The sequence below is a fragment of the Chelmon rostratus genome, chromosome 10, assembly GCF_017976325.1.
Source record: "Chelmon rostratus isolate fCheRos1 chromosome 10, fCheRos1.pri, whole genome shotgun sequence".
Taxonomy (NCBI): domain Eukaryota; kingdom Metazoa; phylum Chordata; class Actinopteri; order Chaetodontiformes; family Chaetodontidae; genus Chelmon; species Chelmon rostratus.
In genome coordinates this window covers 15849436-15864201 of record NC_055667.1, presented here as the reverse complement: position 1 = coordinate 15864201, position 14766 = coordinate 15849436, and the positions used below count along the sequence as shown (strand labels likewise).

Sequence of the window (14766 nt, the reverse complement as noted above, 5' to 3'; positions counted from 1 at the left end):
TGAAAGAATATTCAACTTATCAACTACACCACTCATGATTTGACCCACTGATTAACACAATCAAATGAATCACTGGTACACACAAAAAAGGTCCTAAAAACTGATAATATGTTTAACCTGATTGTGCCTCTAGGTATAGTACAATGTCTTCCAGTAAAGTGAAGGTTTCTATGTCACTCTGAGTAGCTGTTAATTCCATTACCCATCTGAGCCCTAAAATGTGGCCATTAGGGGTAACTTTGGCATGGGAAGAAGGGGTTAGGTTAGTGACGCAGAAGGCCTTTCCATGCATACAGTACATAGACACATATGTTAATACACACCCACACAAATATACACACATTCACTGCATGCAGACCTGCACTGGAGAAAACAAACCAACATACAGTTGCACACATGCGCACACCTGCATACATACATACACGCACTCACGCAAACACACACACACACACACACACACACACACACACACACACACACACACACACACACACACACACACACACACACACACACACACACACACACACACACACTAAAGTACAGGTAAGTAATTCGGTATGGGAAAAGATCTCATACAATCTAGTTTAGGCATACCCCTGCATAGCGCCTGAGTCAGAATATGGGCCTGAAGGAGCCAAGCCAATGACAGGGAGAAAGTATTCACAAATGTGATGTGTGGACACTACAAATGACAAATACCCCATCTAAGTTATGAATCCCTACCCCACAACTTACTCTTCTTGACCACTGCTCTCAAGGCACTACATGTAGGCGATACTGTGTAAAATCCACTTAGACATGGTCTTAATTCAAACCTATTTTATGTATGTCTTTTTTTCTGTCTTTCTCTTTCATGTCCCCATTGTCTTTGGCCTGGTAAGGACCTTTTCTCTCTTCATTCCAATCATGGCACGTTTCAACCTGTTTACATCTGCTCAACTTCAAATCACCCCCCACCACCTGCCCTACAGACTTAGATCTAGATCTGAAAGGTTTTGATAGATGCTAGCAAAATGGCACAAAACCCAATGTGTAGACCAAGGACCAAGATGTAGACGCCTATCAAATCATTTAAGAACTGCATTAATTTGCTGAGGATAATCGGGTGATCAGAAATTGAGCATCAGCAAACTTTTCAGGGCCCTCCCCTATATTCTCCCCCATGTAAAATCTCAATGGAAGCTGCCCTCCCCATCTGTGCTTAACGGCAGCTCCCTCCTCTCCCAGAGCTTATAACAGAAGGCAGCCGGACTTCTTGCAACGTTTCTTGGCCTGCAGTGCTGCTCTAGTTGCCATCTCAAAGACTTCCCTCACACCATCTTTGGTTTTGGCAGAACACTCTTGGTAGCCGTAGGCACTGATGCGATTTGCCATCTCTTTGCCATCTTCATATTTAACTGGCTCCTGGAGACATCGGAAAGGTTTTAATTATGGTAATTATACAAACAAATGTTGTAAAGTGTACATATGAGCATGAAGGGAAAAAAAACTGACCTGTTTCATTTTGGCAAGCTCTCGTCTGGTGTGCTCATCATTGCGCAGATCTTTTTTATTGCCAACCAGGATGATGGGAACATTTGGACAGAAGTGTTTCACTTCAGGCGTCCACTTCTCTGGAATATTCTCTACAGTGAATAGAAGGAAAGAATGCAGTGATTAGCAACATACACCAATTTCACAATCACAAGGTGTTCAATACATAGTGGTGTGACTGTTGCAAAGACAATACCTAGACTGTCAGGGCTGTCTACAGAGAAGCACATGAGAATAACATCAGTGTCGGGGTAGGAGAGAGGCCTCAGTCTGTCATAGTCTTCTTGACCTGCTGTATCCCAAAGTGCAAGCTCTACCTGAGAAAAGAGAGAGAGAGAGAGAGAACTACATGTAAAGGATAGATGCATGAAAAATGAGTTTGTAAAGAGGGTCAGTTGAGCATTTAAGTTATATAATTAAGCATATCCATTTTCCAATATTCTTGTACTCACACATATCAATATTATATCATATCACTTTAAAATTAAAACTATTATCCCTCAATTTGATAGGCACATGTAGAGGCTTATCAAGGCCCCTTCGGGCTCTGCAGACCCTATCCTGCAGCCAGTATTTTATGTCTCACCTGTTTCCCATCCACTTCAATGTCTGCCACATAGTTCTCAAACACAGTGGGGACGTAGACCTCTGGGAACTGGTCCTTACTAAAGACGATGAGCAGACAGGTCTTCCCACACGCACCATCCCCAACTATCACCAACTTCTTCCTGATAGCAGCCATCTGTAGAAAACATTACAAATCAAGTTCATTGCTTTATAACGTAACAAGGTTATTACAAGTCACTATTATCCACGAATAATACATTCAAACGTAATATTACCAATAGCGCACTGGTGCACAACTGGATGAATAAGCCGTTTAAACTTTACGGTGCAACTACATTTTGTGCTATGTTTCAACAACAGTTCCCCTGGTCGGTACTAAACGTTAGAAGTAACAGCATAGACCATGTTAGGCACGCCAGCACACCGGCCTCCTTAGATCCTAGAGATCATACCCTGATGTACGACATAAATGTTCACCAAAACGACCCAGCTTGTAAACAGGGAGGCTGCCTCGGAGCTAAAGGGTGTAAACATATAACATTTCCGTGCGGTGCTACCATTCCTGCTGAAAGGCTGTGCAGTGTAGTCTGGGCCTGTCAAACCAGCTAACGTTAGCTAGCAGGAAAGCTAACGGTGTTTCCCGTGGTTTGAATTGCTGTCACTCAAGGTATTCTCTCTGAATTTATAACTACAGCGTTCATCACACTACCGTGATACTCCTGTGACTGAAACAAAAACCGGCTTAAAGTGTTAAAGGCTATTGCTGAATATGATTACCGCTTGATGTTTCTGTGTCCGCCTTTCTCCTCTTCCTGACCGACTGGAAAACTCCGCCCACCGCTCATACGCATGTGCGTAATTGCGTCATTCGTCGGCAGGCTGCGGCAGCTTTACTTACGTGTATATAAAATATGACATGCTACAGTTGTATTATTTATTATATATCAACAAACGACTGATGGAACAGTATAAGACAACGACGAAGAGGAAGACGAAGACGAAGAAATAAAGAAGGATAAGAAGAATTTCGTGAAAACTTACCTTTTCACTAGCCGTGACTTTCTTTATGCAGGCTGGAAAGAATTATTCTTCATCTTATTCTCCATTAATTTTCTATCCCTGTTTTTATGTTTATTTTGTATCTTTTATATGTGATTTCTTTGTTGTAAAGCACTTCAAGCTGCATTTCTTGTATGAAAGGTGCTATACAATTGAAGTTTATTATTATTATTATTATCATTCATTAAAAGTTCAAGTCTAATCATCAGACATTTTCATTGGTCTTTTATTGACTTTCAAATTTCAGTAATGCAATACATTCAGTTAGTCCATATGTACAATAGCAGTCGACACAAATGTAAAAAAATATACATAAATATATGAGTATATTTACATAGAATAGAATACATAGAAATTATTATTTGGTTAGAGGGAAAAAATAGCCCATTTGAATATTTTCAAGTTTCAGAGTTGACTGTCCTTCCAGAGGTGGGATTAAGATTTAAAAAAAAAAAAAAAACAGCAGAGATACATAGGCTACAAACAATTACATCTTAAAGTTTTAAATATTCAAATGTAGTTGGAGAGTTTGCGCAAACTCTATGTCACAACTGAGTTATGAAATGTTGCCTTATTTCTATTCCACCCAAGATTTGTTTTTGCATATTTTGGTTAATGTTAGCAAGCATGAATTACAATGATTTTACATTAGGAGCTCTGAGTCATTTGCAAATATACCTCTCACTCCTGCCTGAGGACTTGGGCAGAGAGACTCTTCAGTGTATCTGAGCCGTCTCGGCTCTCGCAATGAGACTCTTCAAAAGCATCTCCATGATTTTGGAGGGGAGATCACCTCTTCAAGCCCCCTTAAAGTGAGTGTGGCTTCTCTTTCCTCCTCCTCAGCACTTACTCGAGCTCATCAAGAAGTTCATAGAGTTACAGCACTGCTGCTTCTATTTGTTTCTATGGACACTGGAGGTAAAATTGCTCTGATTGGCTGCCTGGCTCAGCCAGTCTCGGGTCTATTTCCTGACATTGGTGGTGGTGGTGCTGTTGCTGCGCTGGTAAAACAGCACATAGGCTTGATTGGTCTGAAGCTGGTTCTCTGAGACTGGAGTCACGCTGTGGGGTGGGTAGATGGAGAGTAATCATGAGTAACAGCTCCAGGTTTATAGAGATGGCTTGTCAATACAGATGACCCATCTGCACATTATGCATTTTAAAAGACTCTGTATGACATGCAGGAAGCAGGGTATTGCAAATTAAAACAAAATTATTGAGGTGGTGAGTCTCACCTGGAGTCATTGTAGAAGCACCAACCGTTTTCGTCTGAACAGCAGGCTGTGTAGTGGCCCATGTTCACTGTCCCAGCATGATTACATATTGCATATAAGTCATACAGAACTGGGCCTGCAGGGACATATATTGACATAATGACTCCGGTCTTCAGAACCGTGTCAGTTTCGCAAGGTTGCAAATTATGGAATAATCTTTTGTAAGAAATGGTCTTCTTCTGGTCATCTGTGACATACAAAAAAACCTACAAAAAATATCTAATTAAAAATAGCACATAGGCCATTAATTTACATTGTATTTTAAATCAAATTAGTTAGTCAACATGTAACTGACCGTAACCTCAGCAATTTCTTATCATAAAATGAAGCGTGAGCATTTGTTATTATGTTTTTAGATATTATGAATTAAAAGAGCAATTGATGATTCATTGCTCTGGTAGCCCATCTTGCCATGAAACCATAATATCCACAGTTCAAGTAGAGCTGGAGCTCTTTACTGCAAATCTGTCCCATCTCTTTCTCCCCAGGTCTTGTTTTGCTCAGTTGTCAACTATCAAAACAACATTCCATAAAAGTTTTTAAAGAATCTAGTGGTGTCAAAAGACTAAAAACTAAAAAACCTTTTGTTGAAGCTAAATTAAATGGCTCACAGTAACACACCAAATCATTCACGCAAAAGGAAATAATACACAGAGGGAATAGTAAATGAGACATGTACAAGGATAAACAGAAAGAAAGACTTGTTTGTGTTACCACAGTCAACGGGTCCATAAGGTCCAAGATCCAGGTTAGTGAGTGGGAAGGACACATATACTGTGCTTTTACTGATAGACCACCGTGACATCGCAAAACGATTCAGATCTGATGGAGACCGTTAAGCATCATCATAACCTCCTGCACCAAGACATCACTCGCTGATAAGTTTCATACACCAAGTAAGAGTTATTTTAAGAGTTATTGTTTAAGGATACGGATCACAATAACCTGGGGAAACCTCTGGATGGACAGCCGCTTGGTGCACTCGGTATGCCTGTTGCACCTCTCACACATCTGAAACACACAAACAAACACACACACCATTATATGTATGTTGCAAATACAAAAGATCCAATGTACGTAGCTAACTCGTGCAAAAAAGTTAATGAAATGAATGCAAACAGCTGGAATGTGTGGTCCACCACTTTTGTCATTTAACTTTGTATTATAGTTTTATTTATTCATATATTAACTATTTTAATGTTGTTTGGAGGACTTCACACATTTTAGCAACCTGAAAAAAAACAGCATCATTGTAAGTGCACGCTGTGTTTAAAATATGTTCACTACTCTACCTTGCTGTCAGATATTCAGCTAATTCCAACGGGAAACTGAAGCTGGTATATCCATCTATGCTTTCTTCAAATCCACCAGACTCCTTTCACAAAAACAGTAATTGTACCTCGCAAAACACGGGAGTTGTCGGTCTACTACCGCTGACTCAACTAGTTTGCTTGTGTTATTGTGTGACTTTCATGTATCCAAACTAACCGTTTAAAATGCTAAAGCCACATATTACACAAACAAACTTGCTGATTCAGGCAGTAGTAAATTGGAACTTCCATGTTCTGCGGGGTAAAATTACTGTTTTTTTCACAGGGGTCTTGCGGCTTTGGATAGAATCAGCTTCCCATTGGAAAGGGCTTTCTGACAGCATGGTAGAGAAGTGAAAATATTCTAAATATAGCGTACACTTAAAACGGATATTGGCAGCTTTAGGTGGACCTTTTTTTAGTTTGCTAAAATGTGTGTTGTTGCTGCCTCTGTGCACAGCAGTCCATTGTTTAGCTTCCTACACCAGTGCTCGTGCTGCTTCTCATAGAGTCCCAACTTTTTGGGGAATTGGTGTTGTAACTCACAGTTTCCTTGACCTTTGACCCTAAAAGTAAAGACACACTCATGTATCGTAATCTATTGATTTTGCACTCTGTCTGCTTACTGGTGAATTCTCCTTGTCCAGTTTCTCCTCCTGAGAGAAGAGGTCCAGACACTCCCTCAGTGTGACCTCCCCGGCAGAGCTCCTCTTGGGGATGGGCAGCGACAGATCACAGAACACGTCAAATGTGTTGGAGTAGTGGGAACACACTGAGCAATGCAGCGAGCTCCGCAGCTGGCCTGAGAACAGGTCTGTGTGAGAAGGGTGGCAAGAATTAGCAGCGCTTGCCTTCAGTGAACTTAGAACACAGACAAGACCGGATGGCTGTCCTCACCCACTATTTTGCTGTCATCTCTCTCCAGGTGCTTCTTCCACATGGCAGCTGCCTCCTCCGAAATCCTGAGCGAGGAAAAGAGATGACAGGAAGAGAGAGAGAACAAAATGTGGACACTTGAACGCCTTGAAAGTTTCAAGGATTTAATTGTTTCCACATACACATACACACCTAAATCTGGCATATTTCTGTTCGGGCTCCTTCCCTGCTCGTCGAGCGAAGGGCCTGCGGTTGATTTCTGTGTGCAGCTTGTCCAATAGGAACCTGAGGAACTCTTGTGCATCCTGTTGACTGGGTTAAACACAGAGATACAGAGATATGTCTTCTTCCTGTCACTGTTACAGGCAGCTATTTCTATACATTGCCTTTGCACGCCAATGACGTCGCTTGCACAAAAATGTCTCATGGGAAGATGCAGTTGACCTTGAGGAAGACAAAAGCATCATCTGTATTCTCACCTGTAACCACTGAAGTATGGCACTGCTTCTTTAAAAAGATTGTAAAACTGTCTTGGGTTTACGACTGCGTCCGCTTCGTTTTCATCCCAAAGGCCCGACAGCACCTGAGAGAAAGCTGGAAGACAAGGAGCAATGAGAAAAGGTGATAACATTGTTTGAGAATGTGAATAATAGGAAGAGGGAGGAAACAGCAGGAGACAGGAACACACCTTCTGTGAGCTTAGCATCCTCTTTGGAGAACTTCTCCTGCCTGTAGGGCTTCAGGAGACAGTAGTCCCGTAGGCCATGAGTGTGAGACAAACACTGGACTATTGCATTCAGAAAGCACTGTATTGGAGATAAAGTAAAGGGGAGAGTGAACATGTTTGTGAAAAAATCTGGTAATCCTGCAAGTATTTCTTTATACTATTAAACACTTACTGTGTTTCCTATGTTTCTAAGGCCAACCCTTCCACTTCCTAAGGCGAGTTGCTCTTTCTGCAAGACAGACAACACAGGAAGCTACTGATCCAAACTCACATCTGCAGGTATATAACCTATGTCAGTTAGCTCACTGCATGCATGACCTACTATTTGACCCCTGCCTGTCTGCCTTCACCCTGCCATGTCAGTGTGTGTACAGCACTGGTGGGACAGATTTAGCCTCCTTATCTCATTAACATAACAAGAGAGTCTAAAAGGAGGTCAGCATCAAGCATTCATCCTATTAGAGACCGAGGAGTGCTGACAGGTGCTTAAACACGTGTGTGTTGATGTGTACTCTCTCATTAATTCCCATTTCTCTGTCTGTGTTTACGTTTGTCTCACGGGCATCCCATAACTTCCACATTAAGAGCAAACTTTTGCGACTACCAGCTTTGAAGGTTTGAGCCTAAATGAAAGGTTTATATGGTGCTGTGTGTTGCACACCTCGTTGTCAGCGACCAGAAGGAGGCCCATCAGTGAGGTGTAGAGGACAGACTGGGAGATGTCGGCCGTCTCTCTCTGGAGGCCGTTCTGAGACACCAGGGTCCGACACAAGGCCTCACAGGAGCCCTCCATGTTGACGCCACTGGCTCCAGGCATCCTATTCTTATTGGTAGACCTCACTGTGAAGTGTTCCTGAGACAGACTGGAGGTCTTCCCAAAGAAATGAAAGCTGGGAGGTTTGCAGGCTCAGGCTGGGTATGTTGCACCACCTGAGCTTTTTCCACATGCAGGGTCAAAGGTGAGCAGAACGTGATGGTGGTTCCTATGCTGACTGACAGAGAGAAAGAGTCCTCTTTTTAAAATGGTCTTCTCTTTCCACGAACATGAAGAGCAATGTTATACAGAGGTGAGGGAAAAAGTACAGGATCAATTTGTGAATGAGCATCCCCTTAGGGTAAATCCTTATCATGAATAGATCAAGTTGATCCACCCTGGCTCACAATTCCCACTCGTAATTACAGCTTTCAGGACAGCCCTGAAAGTCAAGGTCTGACAGAGACCTGGCTGAATGCGGACATCAATGAATCAGCTTGAGGGCACATATTTACAAAAAGAGAACATTTTTGAAGACTTTACCTCAAGTATTCATTAATTAAAGAGTCAAGCATGTAACCTATAAAGCACAACATGCCAGTCTCACTGCCAATGTTCTGTGATTTTACCAAAGCCAAATCTACACTCTCACTGCTGTTTTTGTGCAGGTGAAGCAGAAAAAACCTTTCAAACACATTTAGTTGGCAGATAACTTGACAAATGCTGTATTAGCGAATAAACAGAGCGGTTTGGACTCACCTGATCAGTTGGTCACTCTATCTGTGGACAAACTGTCCCTACCAAGCTGTTCCCATCACCTGCTGAGCTGTTAAAAATGCATAAGGGGACATCTACTGTTTCACTGTGTGTCTGTAGGCAAGAACTGAAAGTCTACCTCTCTCCCCTGCCCTGCCACCGGTGTCAGAGAGAGAGAGAGAGGTGGAGACAGAGGGGGAGGATAATCATCACTAATCTTTTCTTTCTGGATCTTGTTGCTATACTTAGACTTCTATTTGTGTAGTTGGCCATGAGTACCTCAACAAACTTTCAAGTGTCAGTTTATTTAAAAAAAAAAAAAAAAGAAGACATTTTACACATTCAGTAATACTGCTCCCAAGATACACAATCACCACTATCACACAATCAGGAAATGCATGAAAATAATATTCTCCATGTAAGGATGTACACGAGTGTGGATAAGCACAATCATCTCTCGCAGACAGTTCATCTTTCATCTCCTCCGGCATCAATGTACAGATCTATAGTCACTCCCCAGGCCTCCTGGCGACCAGTCAGCGACTGGTGTGATCTGCCATTTCTGTGTCCGAGCTGAGGCTGAGCTCGGCTATGTGATAAAGGGCGGGATCGGGGTGGTGGGAGAGCTGCGACTGGCTGGTCTGAGCCGTCCTGTCTCGCGACTGGACGATGGCTTGGCGCAGACAGGTGATCCACTGCTGCTTGCTGAAGGAGTCGTTGGCCTGCAGGCTGTAAGGGTGAGCTTTGGAGCGCCCTCTACTGCTCACACGGAAACAGTTCCTCACTGGTGAGATGGAGACACAGAGATCAATGAGATGGAGGCATTGCTTCCCTCCCCTCACCAGCATAAATGGAATAATTAAGGTATAAATAAACCCAAAATAAAATAAGCAGGCCATGAATACATTAATAATACTGTATATTACTGCAGCGCTGAAACAATTAATCAAGTAGTTGATCAACAGAAGATTAATCTTCAACAATATTCGATAATCAAGTAATTGTTAAGTCATTTATCAAGGAAAGAGTCCAACTATTTGCTGGTTAAACCTTCTACATTAAGACAATTACTGATTTTCCTCTCTTTTCTATCAGTATAAATTGAATATTTGTGGGTTACCTTTATCATTTCCTCCAGTGAAGGCTCCTCGGAAGGTGCCCCCTCCACCTGCCTCCCCATCTGGGATCTCCTCCAGATTTATCAGGGCGTTGGGCAGAGGCTGCCTGTACACATGGAACACCTGACCTCCATCTCTGTCCTCGCTCGGCCTGCTCAGCACCAACGCCAGCTCAAACAGGAAGACGTGCAGCCGCTGGCAGACCGGACAGACGCACACAAAGGGAGAGATATGGCTTTATGAGAACATTAACCACAAAAAAAATCATGTTGTTCAGATATTACAGCATCATCTTTGTTGGGGTTACTATAAAACCAAGTTTGGGATTTTTAGAAATTAAATAGAAATGAATATTACAATACAGCACTCAGTCTGTAAGTATATGGATCCACCATGTCATCAAAGACATCAAAGACCCCCGGCTAACCACTCAAAGGTAAATCAGTGACAACAGAGAGCCGCTACCTGGCCCTTGTTGTTCTTGAGCTCTCCGTGGCAGTAGAGGAAGCGGGACTGCTGGATCTCTGGTAGCCTCTGACTCTCCTCGAGGTAGCTGAGACCCCGCCTGTAGAACTGGCACTCCGCCTCTCCTGTCTTCTTGTTCACCTCTGCCACGATGCTCTGGATAAGCTCCAACTGAACAAAGCATGAGTGTATAGCGTGAGTCATTTTGGTTTGGTTTTGGGTTCTGAGAAGGATACAACTTGTACGATATGTCTAAAATGTAACACACGCAGTATGTTGCCGACAGCAAATATGAGCTGTTAATATTTCATATTAAACTAGTATAGTTGTAATAGTATAATAGTCACATCACAGGATCACTGGCTGCTGAAATTCAAGCTTTATAAAACAATTTTCTCTTGTCGCCATTTGGAGGCGCCAATGTGCAAAATACTAAAGCTTTCAAAAGGAAACATTGGCTACAGTCAAGTGTCTGGACTTTCTACACTTGTAGACTGATGGACTTCATCATAAGGAAAAATAAAAGAAGGTTTGTAGCAAACTCTAAAGCAGGCATGCTGATTTTTATGCTACTAGGGACAAAATCTGACCACTGATAAGATTCAAAACTATGACACATTATATTAGCAATTTTAAAGGACACTCAGGTCTATCTAAAGCAACTGAGTCTGCATGCATATTGCATGAACTGCCATTGTGGACATTATTCAGAACCTATTAGAAAACCACTTCAGGATACGGATTACAGAGTCCAGACAGTGGCATTTGTTTTAGCCATTTCAACAAGTGGACTCAGGATTCAGCAATTATCTCAACTAAGTGACACACATGACGTGGCGGACATCAACTCACAGCGTCAGGCAGTGTGTCCTCATCCGGGTGGTCTGGAGGTGTGCACTTCTGTATCTCTTTCAACAACAGGGGGTATTTGACCAAACGGCTCCGAGGGAGATCCAGGAAGTTCCACAGGTCCAGTTTCCTGCTGAACGAAGACTCCTGACACAGGCGCAGGAAGTGCTCCACTCTTTTCTCATGCTTCTTCTGGTCCAGCAGGGCTTTGGCCCCCACCTGGTTACAGCAGTATGTAACATAGGCCTCCAGGCAAGGGAACTGCAGGGAGGAAGAGGAGCAAAGGAGTCAAATCAAGTCAGATAAGAGCAGACTGAACTCTGACTCTGGTTTAGAGAGGAACATAATGGAGTAAATACAGGAACTGGGGAGAGCGAAGGTGGGTTGTGTCCGTTTTTCTTCTTCTCTCTCAGTCTCTTTTGGTTTCCATGGAAATACTCACCCAGTTCATGAGAGTAGGCCCCACCTCTCCGACTGTGTTCTCCGATCCTCTCAGCCGCTCAAGGCGACCCAGAAGATCTGGTGTGGAAGAAAAACAGAAGTGTTGGATTCATATTGATTTTTGCTGACTGGATGCCAGTGTTGCTACAGCCCAATGACAGAGATGGCACATTCAACACATTCAGCTCATTACTTTATCAATCAATCACACGTGTGATGGAAACCTTCAGTAACTGTGTTGTTTGCAAAGCGGAGAGACGGATTACCTTGATGGAGAGGAATGAGAGAGTCCAGTGTACCAAAGATCTGTCCAAGCTCACTCTCAGTCAGGATGTCCAACTTCAGCATGGGCTCATAGTACACCTGGCAGCACAGAACAAAGTGAGGGAAAAATAAATGCAATGCAGAGGGAATCGAATCAGAGTGGGAGATGTCAGGAAGTAGAATTACATTTTCAAACATTTTCAGTGCACATCAGCAGGATTTGTTCTGATATAAAGTCACAGAGGTGGTGTTTAGCGGACAAGTACCTTCTTGACCAGGCTCAGGTCAGCAATGAGTTGTCTCTCTCCCTGAGTCAGCTCATAGATCACCTGCAGAGGAGTGAAAACCGCTCAACAAGTGGACACATTAACACCAACGTATGGACGCAAACACACGCTTGCACACGACGTGAAACACACAGTCGGACAGCTGATTGTTCAATAAGGAAGTTGAGCCTCCAGTGCCAGCTCACATCCTCTTTCATAATCGCCGTGCAGAGCTGCCAGCACGAGTCACCCTGCAACCACGGCCTGACCCACAAACCCCCCAAAACACGTTGCATTATAGTAAACACAGAAGGTTTGGCTTTCATGCAGCCTGACTAAACCTGGCACGCTGCCCCTCGCACCTCTTGACGTTTAATCTCCTTTGCCGTGAGGTCGTGACTCTCCACGGTGTCGCTCCAGCACTGGCTGTTGCGCCGGCGTGGAAATGACGAGGCCTTTGTGCCCCCTCGGCGCAGGGGTGCTGGGGGCAAAGGTCGAGCCTCTGTGCGAAAACTGATAGACCGCTGTGAAAAGAGCAGAGTGGTTGAACATCAGCATGCAGAAGTCATTTATGTGACAACAGGTGTGCGGGGGTGTTTGTGCACGGTTACCGAAATGGACTGTCCAATGCGTTTCAGAGCGGGGGTCTTCACTGGGGTTATGACACCTGTTAGACTATTGGACTTTGCCACAGGTTTGACCCTTTTATTGCTGGGCTCCTAAAATGAAATCAACATCAAAACTTAAGAATCCAGCTTTGATAGGCGTGAACAAAGTGGTCCACAAGCCCATCAAGCGAGTCACTCATCAAACTATTCCCTGGCTTTACATTAGACAACTCGAGGCAGCTGAATACACATGCAGCCTCTGCAAAAGAGGAACAATCACCTCTGAATCCTTCAAGTGGTCGGACGTCATTTCACCCTGCTCGTCGTCCTCTTCATCCTGGTAAAACAGGTCATATAACAGAATAAGCTACTTGAGAGACAGACCTGAGAGACTTGAGGAAAGTGGAGAGAGATGTAGAGAGATGTGGAGAGAGGTGAGACGGTGCATGGTGCAGATCTCTCATTTCCTGTGTGACACTTTCAAAGAGGAAGAAGGTTGAAACTGTGCCGTTGTAGTAAAATACAAGATGTCTGCCTAGTTTTTGCCACACTAACCACATCAGCTGTATATTCAGTGTAGAGAGATATGTTTAAACACCGGCGGTAAAAGTGGATCTGTTCATGTTAATACACATGATGAAGATGGCAGCAGAACAAGAAAAATCGAAAAGTGGAACGTCACAGTGGCTGAAAGACCTCATAAAAACAAACCCGGTTTAGGTCTGTGCATTCAGAGAGCTTCTGCAGCCGCACAGCTGAACATAATGTTCACGCCTCTCGTCAGCTCTGCACTCAGCACTGTGGTCACAAAGGTAAGGTTGACTAACTTCCGCTTGTTACAGAGAGAGACACAAAGAGAGATGTGAAGATCAAGAAGAGGCAGTGGAACGCAGTTTAATCTCAGTCTCACATATCGCTCACCTCCATGATTTTCATCACAGGTTCAGGGGCCGGGTCTTGTTTTCTCTTCTTCTACAAGCAGAAATTCATGTGAAAGTCAGTTTCTTGGCTTTTCTTTTAGGAGAGTGGCCACATTAGTTGGCTTTAATAGGGTTTAGACAAGATAAAGGAGGTGAGAGAAGTGAAGCAGATGGTGTGACTTACCCCAGCATGGTCACAGAGGATCGAGTGCGTCTCTCCTGGCGCCACAGGCCTAAAAAGGGCAAAAAGGTTACTGGGTACAAAGCAAACATCCATACACTCGGCTATTTTACTTGAGATAAATCTAAAAATACTTTAAGAATCTGATCCAGGTATCTTGTGACTAAATAACTAATCTGACAGATTTTTGTGCCTCGAGTCATATAAACATGACAGAAAGGTAATGATGGCAGAGATTTGGGTACGTACAGTAATATAGAAAGGTTAGGTTTTGTCACCATGATGCCAGATGTGTACCAGCGTCAACTACATTTCATGCCTGCTACATAATGAAGTATACTGTCCTGTTGAATGTTAATCTCTGCCCCAGTCAGCTCTCAACATTAATATACAGTATGTTGCACGTCAGTTTAGAAACAGATTACGATGAATGTAAGAGGGATCATACCAGGAAGTCCTTGTTTCACCAGTGTCCTCCGCTTCCATCTTCTCTTCAATGCATCCTCACACAGAACACATCCTCAAAATGAGAAAGGCTGAAATAATCCAAACGTAAACCAGTGTTTTTTCCGTTTCAAGTCACACACAGCGAGTTGTTTGCAGGGAGACTGTCAGAGTTCAGTGCACTCCTTCCTCGTCACTTTCTTCCTCATCTCAAAATCGACCACATCCTTTAGTTGCACATACTCATGTATCCGCTCCTCTCATGGAGGAGGGCTCAAAGCTCAACTTGTTCAGGCTAATCACTCAGACCCGTCGAATGACTGATCACTTTAATGCTGCTTTCAAGAACCG

At 43.3% G+C, this 14766-nt stretch overlaps 3 protein-coding genes across 3 annotated transcripts; all 3 read right to left on the bottom strand.

Moving 5' to 3' along the window:
• Nucleotides 1-418: 418 nt before the first annotated feature.
• LOC121612363 (rho-related GTP-binding protein RhoA-C-like) lies at nt 419-2937 on the bottom strand. Its single transcript, XM_041945198.1, has 5 exons — nt 2881-2937; nt 2123-2278; nt 1733-1853; nt 1498-1628; nt 419-1407 (listed from the first exon to the last, which is right to left on the bottom strand). Exons 2-5 carry the CDS (start codon nt 2276-2278, stop codon nt 1234-1236), a joined length of 582 nt encoding a protein of 193 aa, XP_041801132.1. The 5' UTR covers nt 2881-2937; the 3' UTR covers nt 419-1233.
• A 454-nt stretch (nt 2938-3391) lies between these two features.
• On the bottom strand, nt 3392-9005 carry usp21 (ubiquitin specific peptidase 21). Its single transcript, XM_041945172.1, has 12 exons — nt 8863-9005; nt 8011-8341; nt 7522-7578; nt 7311-7428; nt 7102-7216; nt 6815-6934; nt 6644-6708; nt 6373-6560; nt 5369-5447; nt 5151-5258; nt 4398-4512; nt 3392-4224 (listed from the first exon to the last, which is right to left on the bottom strand). Exons 2-12 carry the CDS (start codon nt 8164-8166, stop codon nt 4125-4127), a joined length of 1221 nt encoding a protein of 406 aa, XP_041801106.1. The 5' UTR covers nt 8167-8341; nt 8863-9005; the 3' UTR covers nt 3392-4124.
• A 191-nt stretch (nt 9006-9196) lies between these two features.
• Nucleotides 9197-14640, bottom strand: arhgef3l (Rho guanine nucleotide exchange factor (GEF) 3, like). Its single transcript, XM_041945167.1, has 13 exons — nt 14420-14640; nt 13975-14023; nt 13792-13842; nt 13151-13207; nt 12874-12981; nt 12625-12786; nt 12263-12325; nt 11999-12095; nt 11734-11810; nt 11295-11552; nt 10443-10613; nt 9980-10172; nt 9197-9643 (listed from the first exon to the last, which is right to left on the bottom strand). Exons 1-13 carry the CDS (start codon nt 14455-14457, stop codon nt 9396-9398), a joined length of 1572 nt encoding a protein of 523 aa, XP_041801101.1. The 5' UTR covers nt 14458-14640; the 3' UTR covers nt 9197-9395.
• Between the last annotated feature and the right edge of the window lie 126 nt (nt 14641-14766).